The sequence below is a fragment of the Apteryx mantelli genome, chromosome 33 (assembly GCF_036417845.1).
Source record: "Apteryx mantelli isolate bAptMan1 chromosome 33, bAptMan1.hap1, whole genome shotgun sequence".
Classification (NCBI taxonomy): Eukaryota; Metazoa; Chordata; class Aves; order Apterygiformes; family Apterygidae; genus Apteryx; species Apteryx mantelli.
Genome location: NC_090010.1, coordinates 3,570,747 through 3,591,033, shown reverse-complemented (window position 1 = coordinate 3,591,033; position 20,287 = coordinate 3,570,747). Strand labels below are relative to the sequence as shown.

At 70.3% G+C, this 20,287-nt stretch overlaps 1 protein-coding gene across 1 annotated transcript in view; it reads right to left on the bottom strand.

Annotated features, from left to right (window-relative positions):
• Positions 1-938: 938 nt before the first annotated feature.
• KMT2D (lysine methyltransferase 2D) overlaps positions 939-20,287 on the bottom strand; it is a 28,565-nt gene continuing 9,216 nt past the window's right edge. The window contains exons 23-55 of the mRNA XM_067313954.1: positions 19,996-20,120; positions 19,466-19,655; positions 18,931-19,005; positions 18,008-18,112; positions 17,520-17,711; positions 17,092-17,176; positions 16,745-16,989; positions 16,361-16,434; positions 16,230-16,280; positions 14,376-16,085; positions 13,858-14,031; positions 13,621-13,769; positions 11,248-13,319; positions 10,868-10,991; positions 10,690-10,777; positions 10,423-10,489; positions 10,067-10,299; positions 6,620-9,982; positions 6,389-6,532; positions 6,149-6,313; positions 5,881-6,037; positions 5,719-5,800; positions 5,456-5,631; positions 4,739-4,887; positions 4,487-4,622; positions 4,270-4,409; positions 2,687-3,857; positions 2,309-2,445; positions 2,000-2,130; positions 1,619-1,904; positions 1,466-1,539; positions 1,223-1,331; positions 939-1,076 (exon numbers count right to left, since the gene is read on the bottom strand). Coding sequence (XP_067170055.1) covers positions 984-1,076; positions 1,223-1,331; positions 1,466-1,539; positions 1,619-1,904; positions 2,000-2,130; positions 2,309-2,445; positions 2,687-3,857; positions 4,270-4,409; positions 4,487-4,622; positions 4,739-4,887; positions 5,456-5,631; positions 5,719-5,800; positions 5,881-6,037; positions 6,149-6,313; positions 6,389-6,532; positions 6,620-9,982; positions 10,067-10,299; positions 10,423-10,489; positions 10,690-10,777; positions 10,868-10,991; positions 11,248-13,319; positions 13,621-13,769; positions 13,858-14,031; positions 14,376-16,085; positions 16,230-16,280; positions 16,361-16,434; positions 16,745-16,989; positions 17,092-17,176; positions 17,520-17,711; positions 18,008-18,112; positions 18,931-19,005; positions 19,466-19,655; positions 19,996-20,120 — 12,272 coding nt within the window. The 3' untranslated portion in view covers positions 939-983. The remainder of the gene's footprint in view (positions 1,077-1,222; positions 1,332-1,465; positions 1,540-1,618; positions 1,905-1,999; positions 2,131-2,308; positions 2,446-2,686; positions 3,858-4,269; positions 4,410-4,486; positions 4,623-4,738; positions 4,888-5,455; positions 5,632-5,718; positions 5,801-5,880; positions 6,038-6,148; positions 6,314-6,388; positions 6,533-6,619; positions 9,983-10,066; positions 10,300-10,422; positions 10,490-10,689; positions 10,778-10,867; positions 10,992-11,247; positions 13,320-13,620; positions 13,770-13,857; positions 14,032-14,375; positions 16,086-16,229; positions 16,281-16,360; positions 16,435-16,744; positions 16,990-17,091; positions 17,177-17,519; positions 17,712-18,007; positions 18,113-18,930; positions 19,006-19,465; positions 19,656-19,995; positions 20,121-20,287) is intronic.

Here is a 20,287-nt window from a genome sequence, read left to right as displayed (position 1 = left end):
CGCGTGGCCGGGGCCTCCCTGGGCTGAGCCGCCGCCCGGGAAGGGGGACGAGGGCAAGGGGTTCCCCCCCCGCCCGCGTCCCCCTCCCCGGGGACCCCCGCCAGGGGCTTTCTGCAGCCACGTCCACGGGAGGGGACAGGGGACGAGAGACGCTGCGTCCCCTGCAGCAGCCCGAGGAAGAGGGAAAGGGCCCTTGGGGACGGCCGCTCCGGGGATGGCTCCCGCGAGAGGCTCTGCGCGGCCCAGGGCCGGGCGGGTGCGGGGCTCACATTTAAAAAAACAACAACAACAACAACAACAAACAAAAAAAAAAAAGATCTAACACTTAAAATGAGGTAGGTTTGGGTGCAGAAGCTCCTTGTGTCTGTCGGGGGGCCCTTGCCGCACGCGCCTCCTCCCAGCTCCGCTCCGCAGGCCGCGCCGCCTCCACGCGCTCCCGGGGCTCTCGTCGACACGCACAAACAAAAAGAGATCAAAGGAACCGAGCGAGCTCTGGCCGCCGTGCGGGCACGGACGGGGCAGAGCCCGGATTGTCGAGCTCAAGGAGTCTGTGTTACCTTGGTAATTAGCGAGCAAATATTATTAGTTTTCGTTTCTAAAAATCCAGGCCGGCTCCGAACTCGCCCCCGGCTCTGGCACCGGCTCCGCTGGGGCCGCTCTGCCGCCCCCGGGGGCTTCCCCCGCCGGGGAGGCGGGTGGGGAGGTCGCGCAGGGCCCCCCCCTCTCCTCGCAGGACGAAGCAAAGAAAACCCTGAGTTGCCAAGTTCGTCCGTCCCGCTCGGGCAGGGCCGAGCGGCTTCGCGGCGGCCGCCCTCCCCGCCGGAGCCTCCGCGCCCCGGCACCTCCCGCGGCCCCGGCGGCCCCCGTGGCGCGGCGTGGCGGAGGGCCGGGAGGGCCCCGGGGAGCCGGTGTCTCTCGGCGAGGTCTCCGAGGCGGGCGCTGCTGCCGCCGCCTCCCCCCCCCCCCCCAGCCCCTTTTCCCAGCTAGTTCATCCACTTTCGGCAGTTCCAGGCTCCGCAGTGGCAGGGGATCTTGTGCTGATCGTCCTCGAAGTCGAACTGGTAGTCGTAGGTGAGCTGGGGGGGAGCGGGGAGTCACGCACGGCACAGCACGGCGCCCGCCCCGCCGCTTCCCCCCCACCCGCCCCCGTGCCCCCCACCGCCCCGAGCCTCCCCCGGAGCCGGCGTCCACCCCCCTGCGCCGTCCCGCGCCCCGGCCTGACCTCTTCCCCCTTGGGGATGCGCCGGCTGGAGATGATGATGATCTTGTCCTCCTTGTCGAAGGTCACGACTTCGGCCACACAGTTCGGGGCGCACGAGTGGTTGATGTACCTGGCGGGGGGGGGGGGGCAGAGCGTCAGGGCAAGACGGCGGGGCAGGACGCCCGGAGCGAAACGCAGGCGAACGGTCACCGCTTTTTCCCTGCTCCTTCCCAGGGTGCCGCCGCGGCCCGGCCCCGCTCTTACCTGGCCGGGCCCCCCGTCAGCGTGGCGTCAATGACGTGCTCGTTGTTGATGCGGAACATGTAGATCCCGCGGTTCTGGGGAGCGAGAGAGAGTCACCGGCTGCCCCGAGCCCCCCAGGCGCCCCGCACCCTGCCCGAACCCCCGCGCCCCCACCTGCTCCTCGTAGATCTTCTCCCGCCGGTTGGCCACCTCGTTGCGGATGATGGTGCCGATGTACTCGATGACCATGGTGTGCTTCTCGATGTCCTTGGCCGCGTAGAGCCCCAGGCCCTGGATGCGGGACCGCGCCAGGTACACGTTGTTCTTCCACTCCGTCTTCAGGCGCCGGTACTGGGAGGACTTGGAGTGCACGAACTGCTTGCTGTAGGGCGTGTTGGTCTCGCCCGTGAACGTGCTCTGGTAGGCCTTGGACATGCTTGTGCTGTTCAGGGTGTGGGGCCTGCCGAGGGGGCCGGGAGGGCGTCAGAGCCGCCGCGGGGCAGAGCGCGGGCCCGCCTGCCCCCCGACGCCGGCTCTCCCCGGCCCCCAGCTCACCGCTTGTAGTGGGTGAGGATCTTGGGCTCAGAGCGGGCGCAGCCGGTGGGGTTGATCATCAGCGGCAGCTCCATGAGCGGGTGGCGCCCGTAGCGGAACAGGTAGTTCTGGCAGCTCTCGACGCCGGGCAGCTGCCGCGGAGGGAGCGGAGGGGCCGTGGGTCGAGCGGCAGCACCGCAGACCGCCCCGGCCCCACGGCCGCCAGCCTTTTCCGAACGGGGCTGGCCCACGGCGTGCGCACCGGGCACCCGGGTCCCTCCCGCAGGGCAGGGAGACCCCCCGTGCCCCAAGCAGGGCCCCGGCACCTACCGACTCGGCGATGCGCAGCACCGCGTGCACCGTGAGGCCGAAGAGCTCCTCGCCCTTCAGGTACTCGGGGAAGAGCCGCAGCATGTCGGCTTCCTTCCTCATCATCGCCACCGGCTCGATGATCCGGTTCCAGACAGCTGCCGAGGGAAGACAGGGTTTAACGCAGGGACCTGCTGCAGCCGGCCCGACAGCTCCCCAGCGGGGACCCTGTGCCACAGCTGGAGCCACCCCAGGAGCTCGGATCACCCCCTTCTCCCCGAGACCAGCAGCTGCCCAGCCCCGACGCCTGGTGCCAGCACATCCTGGCACTGGACAGCAGCAACTTAAGGGGCGGAGGAAGGCAAAGGGTTGGCATCCGCAGAGCTGATCGCGCCTTACCCTGCGGCGAGGAGTCGGAGAAGACCAGGTCCTCCAGGCCCTGCTCGATGACCTGCACGACGAACTCGGGGCGCCCGTTGTTCTCGCAGATGGTGCAGCGGTAGCAGCAGCGGCGGTTGTTGGTCCGCAGGCTCCAGTAGATGCGCGTGGCCTCGTAGCCCACGGGGTAGAGGGCCGTGACGCTGTGGAAGTCAGCCATCTGGTGCGGCAGGAGCTGCCCGATGGCGTGGAAGACCAGCCCGCCCACGCGGAACATGTGGAGCCGCTCGCCCCGCTGGATGATGCTGGCGATCTGCTTCACCTCGTCCCGCTCGATGTAGACGCGCCGGAAGACCGTGAAGCTGCTCAGCTCCTGCTCGCAGGGGCCCTTCAGCTTGTGCAAGGGGCACAGCATGGTCTTGTCCTTGAAGAACATGCACTTGGCGCGGATGGCGCAGGCGAAGTGGTAGACGCTGGGGCACCGGATGCGGTTGCAGCTGTTGGTGGCGCCGGTTTTCTGGCACAGGGAGCACTTGGTGAGCAGCCCGCGGTGCAGGGCCACCTCCACGTTGATGAGGGCCCCACCCTGCGTCTCGTACACCTCCGTGGACCACAGGGCGCAGTTCAGGTGGACCCAGAGGTCGAGGTCGAGGTTGAGCAGGCGGGCCGGCCCGTCCGTGGCCCCGTCGCCCTCCTCGTGGCAGAAGCAGCACTTGCGCAGGTCCCGCGGCACCTTCTCGGGGCGCAGGGTGGTGCCTAGCTTGTCGATGAACTCTGCGATCTCCTTGTCGCCGTCCCGCTTGGCACCCCCCTTCTGGATGGTGACGAGGAAGCGGAGCCTTTTCCACCGCACCCCCTTCCACTTCTTCAGCCGGGGCCGCGCTTCGTCCCCGTCCTCCGGTGGCCGCGAGCGTGGCTTGAAGCGGGGCGGCGAGTGGGCGGCCGTGGCCCCGTCCTCCCGGGGGGCTGGCGAGGGGGCCGGCGGGAGCGGGGACAGGGGAGCTGGGGCTGCCTCGTGGGCTGCCTCGGGGTCGGGGACCCGGGCGGCCTCTGCGGGGCTGGACGGGGAGGGGACAGAGGGGGACAGCGGGGGCGAGGGTTCCTGGGGCATGACGGAGAGCTGCCGCACGTCCAGGTTGGAGACGTTGTTGACGTAGCAGTGGTGCAGGGCCTTCTCGGTCGGGGGGCTCTCCTGCGGTGCAGAGGGCGCGGGTCAGAGCGCCCGAGGGATGGGGACCCCCACACGTTGCGGGGGGGGGTCCTAAGTCCTGCAGGGACCCCGCAAGGACCTCCCTGCCCCCTTCCACACATCACGGGGTGACTCAGTCCCACGAGGACCCCCCACACCTCTCCATGAGGCCATAGGGGACTTGACCCCACAGGAACCTCCCTGCACCACCCTGCAGTTAGGGGGGACCTTGGTCCTACTGGGGCCCCTGTGCACCCCCAGACAGGCACAGCCCCACAGGGACCCCCACACACCTCTCCCAAGGTCATAGTCCTACAGGGACTCCCCTACACCCCCAGACAGCCGTAGCCTTGCAGGGACACCCCACGCCCCCTCCCGCAGTCCCAGCCCCACGGGGACCCCTGCACCCGCCGACCTGTTTGAGCAGCGTCAGGAGGTCCAGCTCGCCCTTGAGGCTGTAGCCCGGCAGCACCGCGTCAAATTGCTTCAGCCACTCGGAGCTGCTGTCCGGCACCTTCCCGGCCAGCGCCGCCTTGTCCTTGCTGCCGAGCATCCCTGTGGGAGAGATGGGCTGTTACGCGGATGTGGGGTGCCCACGGGGCCGAACGGCGAGGAACGGGGCGGATGCTCACCAGCCATGTCCGTCTCCACCTTCTTGGCCTCGACCACGGCGCCTCGCATGGGGCTGTCCGGAAACAGCACCTCGTAGGAGCTGGGGATCTTCACGCTCAGCAGCTCGGCCATGGCCACCATCACCCCGTTGAGGTTCTGGGCAAGAGGAGGCAGGACCCCATCAGGGACAGAGACAGGGGCCCCACGGTTGCGGCTGCAGCCGCGCAGGGACCCCGGCACCAGGTCCTGCCTCGTGCCACCCCCTGGCTCACCTTGGCAGCCGCCGCGGACACCGTCAGCATGACGGACACCTCGCTGCTCTTGGCCTTCTCCCATGGGGCGCCCGGGCCTGCTGCCCCCACCTTCCCGGGGGGCGCCCCGAAGGGCTCCGCGGCCTCGTAGGGCTTCGTGTCAGGGAACACTGGCACATGGAGAAAGGGGTCAGAGACGTGCGGCACCAGGCCAACGGCCGCCCCGGACCCCCATGGGATCTGGCATGGAAACGCTGCTGGGAATTCACTACTTTGCAAGGCCAGAGCTTTCCGGCGCAGCAAGAGAGACCGGAACAAGGTGGCAGGGATGGAGAGCTGCCAGCAGCGACGGACACCCCGAGGAACGGCTGAGGGAGCCCCAGGAATACCCCAGCCCCAACACAGGGGGACACGTGCAGGGCTCAGCCGTCCAGCCCACGCGTCCCACGGGCCTTTACACTCAGCCTACGTGCCCTGGGGGTCCTCCTCTGCCCAGCCTTACCCCACCCGGTCCATACGTCCCATAGATACCTCCTGCACAGTCCATACATCCCTTCCTACCTGCCTCATTGATCCCCTTCTGCCCGCCATCGAACACCCATGGGTTCCCCCTGCCTGGTACACACACGCCACAGACCCTCCTGCCCTGCCTTGCCCCCGCACGGCCCGAGCACCGCGTAGACCCCCTCCTGCCCGGCCCACGCGCCCCGTGGTCCCCCCTCGCCCGGCGCAGCCCACCTGGGATGCTGGCCCGGGGGATGATGGGGATGATGGGTGACAGCACGCGCTCCTCCAGCTCCGGCTTGGCCTCGCTGAGCAGGGGGAAGCGGAGCAGCTCCTCGCCCAGCACGCTCTCCGGCGACGAGGCGGGCACGATGCTGTCGGGGGAGTCGCTCTCGTCGTCGCTCTCCATCCTGCGGGGAGCGAAGGAGGAGAAGAGGCGTCACGGCCCCGTCCGAGCTCGCCCGCGGGCCGGGAGGGCGCCGCGGCCGGGGACTCACCTGACGTCCTCGGTCTGGTTGTGCGGAGGGGTGGGCAGAGCCGCCAGCAGGTCCAGGCTCTTCACCTCCACGGCTGGAGCGTCTGCGCGGGGGGAAGGCCGGGCGTTACGGAAGACTGGGCAGCGCCGCAGGCGCCCGCGCCGCCACCGGACCCGCACTCACCCTTGTGGCCGTGGGGCTCGCGGGCCGGGTCGGCGTCCTTGGGCTGCTCGGCCAGCTCCTCGGGGGCCGTGACGCCGTTCACCATCTTCTGCTGCACGGAGGGGGGCGGCGTGGGGGGCAGCGAGGAGGGCGGCGTGGGCGGGTTGCTGAGGTTGTTCTGCGGGGAAGGGGGGGGGGAACGTGGCAGGGTGAGCGCGGGCGGCCGCGGGGACGTCCCCATCCCCAGGGTGGTGGTGGGGGGGGGACACGGGCGCAGCCCCTGCCTCACCTTGGTGAGCAGCTGGGAGTAGTAGTCGGGGACGCTGTCGAGCACGGCGCTGCCGAAGGCGCCCCGCAGCTGGCTCTTCCCGTTGATGGGGCTGCTGCCGAAGGGCGCGAAGAGGCTGAAGTTGGCCGTGATGGTCGGCTCCGTGAGGGGCAGCAGGGACAGCTCCTGGGGACAGAGCGGTGAGCGGGGGACGGGGACGCCGGCCGCCCCGCGCCCGCCCGGCCGTGCCCCCGCACCTACCTGCTTCAGCTGCCTCATCAGGGCCTCGCTGGACTTGAGCCCGTCGTCCTTGCGCAGCTTCTTGCGGGAAGCCGGGACCCGCTCGCTGCCCTTCTGCACCCGCTTGGGCTTGGCGGCCACCGGCTTCTTGGCGATGGAGGGGTCCTGGGGGGACGGAGAGCGGAGGGGCAGCGATGCCGGGCGCAGCCCCGCGGCCGCCCCCGCCGCACGCCCCGGGGGTGCCCCGCTCACCTCGCGGCCCGGCGGCGCCGGCTGCGGCGCGGCTCCCCGGCTCTCCGCGTGCCCGTTGAGCTCGCCGGGGCACTGCGCCGAGAGCTGCACGTTCTTGGCCCGCAGCAGCTTCTGCAGCAGCAGGTGCCCGGCCTCGGAGCGGGCGCCCGGTCCCAGCGGGCTGCCGGCTTGGGCGCCCGCCGGGTCCCCGTTGGCCTCCCGCTTCACCGGCTCCTCGGGGTCCAGCTCGCACTGCGCCGCCGCCGCCTCCTCCTTGGGCTCCTGCTTGATGGACACCTGGGGGGGCTCGCCGGCCACGGGGCCCCCCTCCGCCGCGGCCCCGGCCTGCCCGTTGACGTGGGTCTCGGCCGGGTCGGCGCCAGGCGCCGCCGGCTCAGAATCCCAGGGGCTCTGCACCAGCCCCTGCTCCGGGGGTGCCGCGGGGCTGGGGGCCGAGACCCCCGGGGTCGTCGTCGTCGTTGTCTTTGGCTCTTGGGGGCTCTGCTCGGGGCTGGGCAGGGGCTGGGGCGCGCAGCCGGGGGCGGCTGCACCCAGGGGCGAGGGGGCCCCGGGGGCCGGCGGCGTGGGCAGCCGCACTGGGCCGGGCTGGGGGCCGCGGCCGGCCAGGGCCGCCTGCACCAGCTCGGCCAGGGGCTGCTGCGGGGGCCCCCCGGGCGCCTGCCCCGGCAGCGCCCGCCCGCCGGCGCCCTGCTCCGCGGCGAAGCCGGCCTGCGCCTCCGCCGGGGCGGCCGGCCGCACCTGGAAGAGCGGCCGCGGGGGCTGGCGCGCCGCGGGGACCCCCTGGTCCGGTGCCGCCGGGGCCTGCCCGGGGAAGGGGCCGGGCTGCCGGAGCGCCTGGCTCTGCTGCAGCAGGCTCTGGTGGTGCCGCTGCACCAGGAGGGCCTGGAGCTGCTGCTGCTGCTGGGGCGTGAGGTGCCGCAGCTGCGGGTTTTTGGCCAGGACGCCTTGGAGCTGCGCTCGGATCTGGCCCATCACCGGCGCCGGCACCTGGCCCAGGAGGCCCTGGGGGAGCACGGCACCAGGCTGCGGCGCCGGCCCCGCTTTGTGCTGCCCGGGGCTCTGGAGGCGCGGGGGCTGCTGCTGGCCCCCGGCACCCTGCAGTGCGCCCGGCAGCCCCTTGCCTGGCTGCTCGGGGGGCTGCCCCGGGGGCCGCGGTGTTGGCTGCAGTGCCATGCCCTGCGCCTGGCCGGTGCCGCAGCCCGGCTCCGCAGCACCCGCCGGGAGCGTGGTGGGGCCGGTGGTGTCCCCGTGCTGCTGGGACAGCTCCGGCCTCGCGGCCCCCGCCACGGGGCTCTGCAGCGGCTGGTGGAGCAGGGCGCCCGGCTGTGCTGGGGGCACCCGCAGCGCCTGCTGCGAGCCCAGGACGCCCGGCTGCGGGGAGGCCAAGAGGAGCTGCTGGCCCTGCCCCAGCTCAGCCTGGTGCTTCGGCACCGGCGGGAGGCCCAGCTGGGCCGGGGGCTCGGGGCCGCCCAGTCCCGGGGCGTTGAGGGCTCCCTGCTGCTCTTGGGGGCCCCCATGCAGCTGCCCCCCGCTCTCGGTGCCCTCGGCGGGCAGGGCGCTGCCGTCCGCCCCTCCCGGCTGGTCCTTGGCAGCCAGGACCGCCGGGGCCGGCTGCATTCCCTGACTCAGGTGCAGCACGGAGGGGGCCTGGCCCAGAGCCCCGTGCTGCGGAAAGTGCTGGATCTGGGGCTGCCCCTGGCCCAGCCCCAGGAGGCCCGGCTGGGCAGCCGCGTGCTGCGCTACGACGTTGGGCTGCTGCGGGGTCAGCAGCGCCCGCGACTGCCCCAGCTGCTGGGACAGCACGAGCCGGTGCCCCATCATCCCCGGAGTCTGCGGCACCAGCTGGGGCGAGCCCAGCACCCGCTGCTGGTGGGGGGCCAGGAGCACCTGCCGCTGGGGCGCCGGGTGGCCCAGCACACCCTGGTGCTGCAGCACCGGTGCCTGCGCGTGGCCCAGCAAGCCTGGCTGCGGCTGCTGCTGCTGCTGCTGCTGCTGGGGCGAGAGTTGCTGCACCAGGATGCCCTGCTGGCTGCCCATCAGCCCTGGCTGCTTCGGCACCATGGGCTGCCCCACGGCGCCCTGCTGCGGGGCGGCCGCCGCTGGCTGCTGCTGCTGCTGCTGCCCCAGCAAGCCGGCTTGGCCCACGAGGCCGGCCTGCTGCATCGGCGCTTGTCCCATGACGCCCGGCTGCTGCATCGAGGCTTGCGCCATGACGCCGGGCTGCTGCATCGATGTCTGTCCCATGACGCCGGGCTGCTGCATCGATGTCTGTCCCATGACGCCGGGCTGCTGCATCGATGTCTGTCCCATGACGCCCGGCTGCTGCATCGATGTCTGTGCCATGACGCCCTGCGGCTGCATCGATGTCTGTGCCATGATGCCCTGCGGCTGCATCGATGCCTGCGCCATGATGCCCTGCGGCTGCTGCATCGACGTCTGCGCCATGATTCCCTGCGGCTGCATCGAGGCCTGTGCCATGACACCCGATTGCTGCATCGACGTCTGTCCCACGACGCCTGGTTGCTGCATCGACGCCTGTCCCATGACACCCGGCTGCTGCATCGACGCCTGTCCCATGACGCCTGGTTGCTGCATTGACGACTGTCCCATGACACCCTGTGGCTGCATTGATGCCTGTCCCATGACACCTGGTTGCTGCATCGACGCCTGTCCCATGACACCCTGGGGCTGCATTGACGCCTGTCCCATGACGCCTGGTTGCTGCATCGATGTCTGTCCCATGACGCCCTGTGGCTGCATCGACGCCTGTCCCATGACACCTGGCTGCTGCAACGACGCCTGTCCCATGATGCCTGGCTGCTGCATCGACGCCTGTCCCATGACACCCGATTGCTGCATCGACGCCTGTCCCATGACACCTGGCTGCTGCTGCTGCAGGGACACCTGCCCCAGCATGTTCTGCTGCTGCTGCAACTTCTGGGCCAACTGCATCCTCTGGAGCTGCCTCTCCTGCATCAAGCGGCTATCGGCGGCCAGCCCGCGGAGCGCAGGGTTCCCGGGGAAGAAGGTGTTGGAGGTGCCAGGGACGGGGGCGTTCCCCACGGCCTGCTGGCCCATGAAGGACAGGCCCTGCTGCACGGCCATGGACACGCCGCCCTGGGGGAGGCGCAGGCCCCCGGGCTGCCCCGGCTGCTGGCCGAGGCCTGGCACAGCCCCTGCCGGCTGCGAGAGCGGCTGCTGGACGCCGTGCGCCGAGAGGAGCTGCCCGGGCAGCTTGGACATGAGGCGGGGGCTCTGCGAGGGGCTCAGGGCCATGACGGCCGAGGCCTGGTGCTGGTGCTGCTGCTGCTTGTTGCGGTATTCGGCCATGAGGTTGGTGTGCTCCTTCTGCTGCTTCCGCACCTGCCGGACACAGCGGGGCGTCAGCTCCGGCGGCACTCTGCAAGGGCCGAGGCCGTCCGCGCGGGCATGCGCGCAGAGCCCTACCTGGTCCAGCTGCTTCTGGATCTTGCTCTGCTGCTCCGTCACCAGCTTCAGCTTCTCTGCGTCGGCCTCAGGGAACTCGCGCCCGGCCTTCTTGGCGGTGCGCTGCTTGGCGCAGAGGGCTTTGCGCGACTTGCGGTGCGCCCCGATCTGCTCCTCCAGCACCTTCAGCTGCATCTGCAGCAGCTGCTGGGTGTGGAAGAGCCACTCCTCGTACTGCCGCTGGTCGGCCTCGTCTGCGGGACGGCAGAGAGGGCTCAGCTCAGCAGGGGCCTCTCTGCTCAGCCTGGCCCCAGCGGGGCTGCGCGGGCAGGATGGGGCCCGGCCCATGCCACCCCCCACGCCATCGCGGTACTCACTGATGACACCCTGCGCGAAGGTGGGTGGGTTGGGGCGAGCCTGAGTCGGGTCGGTGCCGCTCCGTTCCTGGCGCAGAGGGGAACACCGGTGACGCGTGACACACCGTGCCCTGTCCCCAGTGCTCTCCTGTCCCCTTTCCACCACCCCAGGGTGCCACAGACCCACTGGCCAGAGCAGCTCCTGCCCCAGCAGGGTGCTGAGGGCAAAGCCAGGCAGCTCCGCGGGGGCCCCCCTGTCTCCTCCGCGCCCCGCAACACCATGCTCACCTGCCCGCCTCCTGCCAGCATGTGGTTCTGCATCTCGGAAACGGCCGGGGCTCCCGAGAGCCGCTGGGCCAGCAGGGAAACCTGTTGCCTTTGGGGTCGACGCAGAGACAAGGAATGAGCTGGGGCCGAGGCGCCCTGCCCACCCCAGGCCGTGCCCGCTGCCCGCCGTGCCCCTTACCTGTTCATACCCGGGGCCACACCAATGCTGCCCTGAGCCATCACCTTCTTGATGCCCTTCAGCGCCACCATCTTCGCCTTGGCAATGGGGTCCATGATGTCCTCAGCAGCGAACTTATCCAGGTCTGCAAGGAGAGAGTCACCCTGGGGTTAATCCCCGTCTGCACTGGGGACGCTGCAGCACAGCAAGGTGTCCTGCCACCCGGGCCAGGCTGTAGCCCCGCATCCTCGACCTGAGAGCGGCCGTAATGGCCCCACGCCCTGGCACGGCCCCCCAGATAACTGCCCCAGCCCCTCGCTGCTCCCCGGGACGTCTCCCTGCTGCAGCCGGGGCCGGCTTCGAAGCGCCAGCCCAGGCAGCGCCGCGCGCTCAGCCCCTACCTGTGTCCGGGAAGAAGCTGTTGGCCAGCTGCTGCTGCATGACGAGCTGGGGCGGCTTCAGGCCCAGGGCAGGCGGCTGCACCCCAGTCATCGGCTTCTGCACCAGCACCTGCTGCTGGCCCTGCTGCTGCGGCAGGGCCACCTGCACGCCGTGGGGGGCCGCCAGGACGTGGGGCTGCGCCGGGGCCATGCCCATGTGGCCGGGCAGCGCCGGGCCCTGCTGCGGCACCCCGAGCCGCGGCTGCTGCGGCTGCATCAGCTGCTGCCGGGCCATCAGCCCCAGCTGGAGGGGCGGCTGGGGGGCGCCCAGGCGGGGCGCCTGTCCCTCGGGGGGCTGCCCGGGTGCCGTGGCGTGCATCATGGGGTGTCCCGGGGCCGGGAGGTGCGGTGGGGCGCCCCGGGGCAGGTGGGCTGACATCTGCTGCTTCTTCTGCAGCTCCTTCTTCTCGTGCTCCAGCAGGTCCTCGATGAGCAGAGGCAGCTCGCTGGCCACCAGCGAGCTCTCCATCTTGTCCAGGTCATCGGCCGGCGAGTGCCGGGCGCTGCCCAAGCCCAGGGCGCCTCCGTCCAGCTCAAACTTCTCCAGCAAGGGGCTGCTCTGGCTGCCCAGCTGGGCTGGGGCCAGCCCACGGCCGGGGCCAGCGTAGGGGTCCTTGTCCAGCACGGGGACGCCGGCATGGCCGCTGCTCGGGAAGTGAGTCAAGCCAAGGCGAGTTGGGCCAGCCCCAGGGCTCAGGAGGGTCTGGCCTGATTTCAGGGTCAGTCCGAGGGAGACAGAGATTTTATCTGTGCCCTGCAGGGCCTCCGACTTGATGGGGACTGGGAGCCGCTCGGGGCCGCCGGCGGTGAACTGGCAGGGAGACGTCTTCAGGCAACCGTCCTCCAGCTTGGGCTTGACGTCGGCAGGCAGCGCGCCCGCCTTCGCCTCCAGGCCCTGCGTCTTGAAGGCTGGGTCAGGGGCCAGCGCGGTGCCTGGTGGGCCTGGAGCAGGTGCCAAGCCCACCCCTGGCACCAGCCCTTCCTTGGCCGCTTCCCGGTCCTCCGCAGCTGGAGCCGTGTCCTTGCTGTCCACGGGGTCAGGGAGCTTCAAGCTGGGTGCCGGTGGCTCCGTCTTGAGCTGGGCCTCGCGCTCGGCCTTCTCGTTGGCCGACTCGACCAGGCGGAGGTGCTCGTTGAAGATGTCCTTCTTGTCGCCAGTGTCCAGCTCGGGGTCGGTGTAGGCCAGCAGGTCGAACTCGTCACCGTTCAGCAGGTCATCGAGGTGGGGGTCCGCTGTCTCCAGGCTGTCCAGGTTGTCCAGGTCATCGTCCCCTTTAGCCACATCCGGATCCAGGCTCAGATTGGCCAAATCATCGTCATCTTCCAGGTCCTTGTGGGAGCCGAAGTCATCGTCCAAATCGGGCTCTACCGGGACCTCGCAGGGAAGCCGCCCCCCTTCCAGGCTCAGGTGGCTCTTGCCCGGTGCGGGAGCCGGCGCGGGGTCCGGCATGGGGCTGTCCTTGGGGCCCTCGGGGCGGAGGGCAGCGCCGGAGGCCAGCGGGCGCGGGGGGACGTGCTGCAGCTCCAGGCCGGGCGCGGGGGCGGCCGCCTTGGCGTGAGGCTGGTGGTGGCTGTTGCTCATCTCGGCGCCTTGCGGGGAGGCGGGCGGCAGAGCCACCGGCATCTTCGGGGGTTGCAGCGCCGGGGCGGGGAGCGCCTGGATGGGCATGACGGGGGCGCAGAGGCCCTGCGGGGCGCCTTCGTCCCCCGGCAGGAAAAATCGCGGCCTGGGCGGCTGGGGGGCGAAGGGGGAGCCCACGACCCCGCCGGGTCCCTTCTGCACGTTGTGTCGCAGCTCGATGAAAGGGGCGCCCAGGGCGCTGGGCGAGGCGGGCACCGGCTCGGCGGGTGCCGGCAGCCGGGCGCCCAGGCCGCCCACGGGGGTGCCGGCAGCCGGCGGGGCGAAGCGGGACGCGACGGGGAGCCGCAGGGCCGCGGCCGCCTGCTGTTGCTGCTGCCAGAGGTGCTGCTGCGGGGACGGCGCCTGGAAGACGCCGCGAGGGTAGAAGGCCTGGGGGGGGCCCACCGCTGCCCTGCAAGACACCGCGGCGTCAGGACTGGCTCGGCACTACCCGCGGCCCAGACCCACCCAAAGTTCCGCTCCGCGGAGCCGCCGCCACATTGCCAACATCTGTTGGATGCCCCAGGGTGTCCCAAACCGCTCCAGGCATCCAGAGAAAGCGTGGCCACCCCCATCCCACCGGGAGCGAATCCCGCAAGCAGGAGCTCGGCTGCTGCTGGGGTGACACCTGGCTAGTCTCTAACCACCCCGGAGCAGGATGAGCCCAGCCCCGTCGCCGTGAACGGCCCGTTTGGGTCCCTCCGAGCACTCACCTCCCGTTGATGTCCAGGGCGGACGGCGTGGCGGATGGCGGGGGCCGGGAGAGCCGCTCATCCTGCGCGAACGCTGCCTGCACCATGACGGAGCCGGGCAGCTTCCCCCCGCCGGCCGCAGTGGCCAGTGTCCCGAGGAGGCTCTTGTCCTGGGAGGGCAGGGAAGGGTACGGCGTTATCCCGGCCGTCCCTCCCAGCACCCCCCATCCCTCCCCGCGCTGCCTGCACCCCCGGTACCTGTGCCGGCTGGTACGGCACCATGCTGCGGTTCAGCTCGAAGCTCTGGCTACCAGCCTCGGGGGCCCAGCCCGCTGGCGACGATGTGGCGGCCGCGGCAGCGCTTTCCTTCTCCTGCCGCAGGCTGTTGCGCTGGATCTGCTGGCGGATGAGCAGCTCACGGAGCCGCTGGCGCTGGGGAGAAGCCGAGCGTTATGGCACAGGGCAGACCCAACCCAGGCATGAGGACATGGGCAGGGTGAGCCACACGGGGCAGGGAGATGGAGCAGCTTATGGTAGGACCCCATAATACCCGCAAACAGAAACGGATACCTCAAGCATCCGCTTTTTTGGCTATGCCAGTCTATTCCCCCCCATCAGGGTGCCTGGACCCTCTCCATAGCTCTAGGGAAGCAGCGACAAGCCCAGAACTAGACCCTTAGTCCCATCGCGACACAGGCTCCCGTTCCACCCTCGTGTCCCATCCGAATCCCGAACAGACGCGACCCGAGCGCAGGCGACCGCACGCAAGCCCTCACCTGCCTCTGCTTCTCCAGCTCCGACTGGCTCATGGTGCCGAGGGCCCCGTCCTGGCCGCTCGGCAGCTCGGCCAGGTCCCGGTTCGGGGGTGCCGAGAGCCCGGCGGCCGCCTCCTCCCTCTTGTCGGCCGGTGGCCCCAGCGCAGCTCGGGGCAGGTAGGCGACGGAGGCGTCCTGCTGCTGCGGGGCAGCCGGGGGCTGCTGGGGCAGCACCGAGGGGGGCCGGAGGGGCGAGAGGCTGTAGGTCTCGGCAGCCGCCGCGCCCGGCCCCAGCGGGCTGCCGGCCTGGTGGAAGCCGGGGGACGAGGCGTAGGCCGAGCTCTGGGGCTTGCCGGGGACGTAATGGCTGTTGATCCCGTGGGGCTGGTGGGACGGGGAGCCCTTGAGCGGCTCCGAGACGGCCGGGGGGAAAGTGAAGCGCATCGGGGGCTGGCCGCCTGGGAAGACGCTGGCGCCGGGGGAGCGGGCGAAGGGGGGCTGCTGCCCGCCTGGCGCCTTGGCGTGGGGCTCGCCCGCTGGGGCGCCCCCGAAGCCCCCGCCGGCCGCCGGGCTGTGCGAGAGCGGCACCGCCTTGAACCCCGGCTCCGGCATCTGGGGCCGGGGGGGCTTGTGCAGGGGGGTGAAGGGGTCCCGGGATTGGGGCCGGGAGGGCGGCTGGGAGTAGGGGTCGGGGGACTGGAAGCGGGGGGTGACGGGCGACTGGCAGAAGGCTTCGTTGGAGAGCGGCCGGGGGGTGAGGGGGGACTGGGAGCTGGACTGGGACTGGGGGCTGGCGGGGACGCGGGAGAAGGGCTCCGAGGGCAGGGAGCGCGGCGGGAGGGCGCAGCAGCCCTCGGGGGGCTGCGGCCGGGGCGTCAGCGGGGGCTGCGAGTAGGGGTCCGAGTAGGGCGACTGGCGGTAGAGGTCGGGGTGGCCGGGGGGCGAGGGGGCCAGGGGATGGGGGTCGGGGGGCCGGTGCCCCAGCCCCGGGCTCTGCGGCTCTACCTGAGAGACCCGTGGGGTCAGGGGGGCTTTGAAGACATCGGCCGCTTTCAGCTCCGCTGCGGAGACGTGGGGGCCGCCCGGGGAGTCGCTGTAGCCCGTGGTGGGGGCATACCCGGGTGAGCAGACCCCCAGGGCCCCCCCTTCCTCCTTCTTCACTTCCAGGCCCTTCTTCTGCTCCCCAAAGGGCAGGGGCGAGAGCAGAGCCTCGGGGGGCCGGGCCCCGGGGCTCCCCGGCACCGAGAGGTTGTCCAAGGAGGGGCAGCGGGGCTTCAGGAAGGGGTCGGGGGTACCGGGCTGGTGCCGGGGGGTGCCGGGCGGCGTGGGGTGGAAATCGGGGGGCTGGGAGCCGGGGACTGCGCGGGGGCCGGGCAGGGGCTGGGGCTGGCCAGGGAAGGGCTGGAAGGCAGCGCCTGCCGTGGGGCTCTGGCCTAAGGGCGAGGGGAAGCGCGGCTCCAGCGCGTAGGCAGGCGCCGCGCCGTAGGGATCGTGCGAAGGCACTTGGGCGGGGGACTGGGGCGGGAGCTTTAGGAAGAGCTCGCTGGGCGACTCCGGCCCCGCTCCGGCGCCTGCCGGGGGCTTCAGGAAGCCCTCGCCTGCGGCAGGTGGGCTGCCGATGTAGACGGGCTGTGCCCCCGGCGGCACCGGGATCCGCAGGTGCAGCGAGGGCCTCTCGGGCTTGCGCAGTCCCTCCCCTTTGGTCTGCTTGTTGATCTGGCTCTCGGCCTGCTGCAGAGAGAGCCGGGGCGTCAGGGCCACGGGGGGCTGTGGGAACTCGTGTGTCCTCTCCCCGCGGGCTGGGGAAGGGGCTAACGGGGCAGGAGCCAAGGGCTCCGGGTCGCCCAGGGCCGGGACAGCCATCCCAGCACGTACCTTCTGCACCTTGTTGATGCGATGAGCCGCCCGGTTATCTTTGGCCTTTTGCTAACAGAAACACAAAGCCAGTTGACTTGCAGCCCCAGAGGTCCGTTTCCCCCCGACCCCGGCGATGCCCGGACACTCACCAAATAGGGGGCTTTGTCTGTGGCGGGGACTTTTCTCCAGAGCTTCATGATCTGTTTGCAGCGGCTCGACCAGTCTGGGAGTTCAGCGGGGAGAAATGACAAGACAGAGAGAAATAGCACATTAGTTTGTGCCTAACAAGCCCGCCCTGACCCTGGGCGGGTGGCTGTTCCCGTTTCCATTAGCAGATGGCCCATATCAAGGAGATTGCACCAAGTCCCCCTGATTGCTGCAAGGAGCATCTCAGTCTGGTGGCCAAACCCCAAGCCAGAGAGGATGGGGTTTCTCCTCCAAGCAGCAGCTGTGGGGCCACACGCGTTACGCTGCACCCAGCTCCATCCCCGGCTCCGGCCACGGCAGCCAAGGCCCCCCCCCCAGGGCCCTACCTGGATAATCCTGCTTGAGGTTGGGGAAGTTCATGTTGGCATACAGCACGGGCGAGATGGTGGAGAGCTCGCCCAGCTCCTCGTCCTTCTCCCAGCGCTGCAGGCTGCGCTGGTTGTAGGACAGGCCGTCGCCCTCGCCCTCCGTGGTGGGCGTCGTGGGTGTCGAGGGGGTGGTGGCGGCCGAGCTGCTGGCCCAGGGGCTTTCGGGCTCGCAGTGGTCCGGGCTGAAGAAGCCGCTCCTCTCCCTGCGTGGGGGGAGAGGGTGTCACGGGCTGGCCGGGCATGGGGAAAGAGGGGGTCCCACAGGACCAGCCCCAGCACACCAGCTCCCCTGATCCCCCACATACCTGTTATCAAGGAACGGAGACTGGCAGACTCCCGAATATGACTCCAAAGAGACGGTGCCGGAGAGTGACCCCAGGGAAACACTCCCTGCAAGGGAAGACGGAGGGGCTGCAAGGGGGGCAGAGCTGGGGCACAACCCAGCACCTCTCCCTGGGACCCCAGCAGCCCTCAAACAATACGAGATCTTCCCCGCGCACCAAAACGCTTTCCACGTTCCTTCTCAGGGCAGTAGGGACAACCCAGGAGTCAGGATCCCTCTCGCTATACTGACGCTGCTCTTCAAAGGCAAGAGCAGAGCCCTGACGGGGATGAGGATGTGGCACGTGGGCTTTCCCCAGGCAGGAAGCGAGTTCTGCCCTTTTCCCTGCTCCCGCCAGGGCTCCCCCAAGGTGCCGCCTCTGGGCTCCGGGGCCGCGCCACCTCCACCCACCCTGTCCCGGCAGCTGGAGGTCTCCTTGCAGGAAGGGCCGCTGGGAGAGCTGCGCCCGGCTGGGGTCCTGCCCTCCGACGCCGGCCTCCATGCCCGCTGCCATGCAGTTCAGGGGCTGCTCCCCGCGCTCCGCGGAGCCCAGCACGTCCTTGAAGAGCTGCTGGACGTCTTTGCTCTCCATTTTGGGCAGCTCTGCACAGGGAGGGGAGAAGAGGAGCTGAGCGATGGCGGGCAGCATGCCACGCGAAGCTCGCCCTGCACGCTGCTGGGAACTGGGAAAGGAGCCCAGGAGTCCTGGCACCGACTGCCCCCAGCATCAGCCCTCTTATGCCCTTCGCAGGGAATTAAAAGGTGTCGGGAGAGAGGTGATGGCCTGGCTGCAGCTCCCTGCGCTCTGCCCCCCGGAGCGGGGCCAGGCGCCGGGGTCACGCGGGGGCTCGGGGACATCATGCCCCATTTCCCCCCAGCAGCGACAGGGGCGGACTCACCTTCCGTGGGGATCTTGTCAAGGTCGGAGCTCAGGGCGCCCTCGCCGGGGGTGGCCGGCTTCTCGGCATCCCCGGGGTCCGGGGAATCCTTCGGCTCCTCGGCCCCTGAGAGGAGGAAGAAGCATGATACCCTCGGCACCCCTTCTGGGGCTCGGCACCCACCCCAGGACCCCCACCCTGGCTCAGCTCCCCCCACCAGGACCCCCAGCCCAGCTCTGCACCCCCTTAGGACCCCTACCCTGGCTCAGTCCCCCCCACACCAGGACCCCTATCCTAGCTCAGCCCCCTCCCAGGACCCCAGTCTGGCTCCGCATCCCCCCAGGAACCCCCACCCCGGCTCCACACCACTATGGAGCTCATTGACCCCACCCCCACCCCCCAACCGGGCCCTGCCGGGGGTCCCAGCCCTCCCCATTGCCCCTTGTGGGGCCCAGCTCTTGCTCCCCCAGTGGGACCCGGCCGGGGGGGAGGGGCCCAGCCCTCTCTATTGCCCCCCCGTGTGGGCATAGCCCTCTCCATTGCCCCTCGGCCCCCCAGCTCGCTCGGTGCGGGGGGTCCCGGGGAGGACGCGGCCCCCCTCGGCGCCTCAGTGGAGGACCCGCCACCGGGGGGCGCAACTAGGCGGCAACTCTATGGTCATGACGTTGGAAAAGCATGCTGGGATACCATAGAGTCCCCACCCCGCCCTCTCGCCCTGCCTAGAGTGTACTCTTTAGCCATAGAGACGCCTTGCTGTGCCGGAGAGAACGCCCTGCACCCATCTCTATGGTTATAGAAAGAGACGGTCTAGGCCGCGTTTCGATGGCCACGGGAGGACTGTTTTTGGGGCGTCTCATTTGCCGACAATAAATCTCGTGCTACCCCGGGGCCTCATTTACATGCCCGAGGCCTCGTTTACATCCCCAGGGGTCCCCGGGGCTCACCCAGGTCCTCAGCCTTCGCCTCGTCCTTGGCGTCGTCGTCAGGGGCCGCGGCGCTGCCGTCGGTGCTGTCGTCCCCTGCCGGGTGCCAGGCCTCAGCGGGGCCAGGCCGCCTCATGGGGCACCCGGCAGCCCCCCGCGCCCCCCGGCAACCCCCAAGTCCTCCAACAACCCCTGGCATCCATGGCAACCCCCAACAACCCCCAGAGTCCTCCAACAACCCATGGTGTCCATGGCAATCCCTGGAGTCCTCCAACAACCCCGGAGCATCCCATGTCAGCCCCCAACAACCCCGGCGCCCTCCAACAACCCCAGCATCCATGGCAACTCCCAGCTGCCACCAGTGTCCTCCAATGACCCCTGTCATCCATAGCAACCTCCAACAACCCCTGGCATCCATGGCAACCCCCAACAATCCCAGAGTCCTCCAACAACCCACAACATCCATAGCAACCCCCCAATAACAGAGTCCTCCAACAACCCCCGGGTCCCCGGCAGCCCCCAACAACCCTGGGGGCTGGGTCCCACCGACGCTCACCTCGGGGGTGGGTGGGGGTCTCCCTCCTCTCAGGGGGGGCACCCTGCAGCGCCCCGGCCATGCTGGGGTCCCCCTTGGGCCGTGGGGCGCCCTGGCCCAGGCAGGGGCGGGTGGCCCCGTCCCCCACACCGCCCGCCGCCAGCAGCGCCTTCCGGCTCAGGTCCATGAGCGCCTTCCCGAAAAACGCCTCCTGCCGAAGCGAAGGTCCCGTCAGTGCCGCGGGAGCCCCCCTCCGCCCCGGCGGTGTCCCTCCTCCAGCCACCCCAGCCTGGTCCTGCAGTCCCGCTGTCCCACGTCCATCCCAGCATCATCTCCATCTATTCCAGTACCACCTTCATCCACCCACCCACCCATCCATCCCAGCACCACCACCTCCATCCATCCACCCACCCATCCGCCCCAGCACCACCACCTCCATCCACCCACCCATCCACCCCAGTGCCACCACTTCCATCCACCCACCCATCCAACCACCCCAGCGCCACCACCTCCATCCACCCACCCATCCATCCATTCCCGCCTGCCCTCACCTGCAGGTAGGGGGGGAACATGTCCTCCAACTTGCTCTTCTTCCGCCCCCGGCGCTTCTTCTTCTCGTCCCCTTCTGCCGAGCTTGGGTCCAGGCCGCCCTCCGCCGGGAGTTCTCCCGGAGCCCCTGGGAACACTGTTCTCATGACCATCTCCCCCCAAAGGAGCTCAGGGCAATTCCCATTCTGTGGGAAAGCCTCGGGCAGAGCACCCCGCACCCCAGCGGCAACCCCCGCCCCCAGACCCTCTCCATCCGGAGGGGACAGGGATGCTTGGGTGGGACGAAGGGAAGGT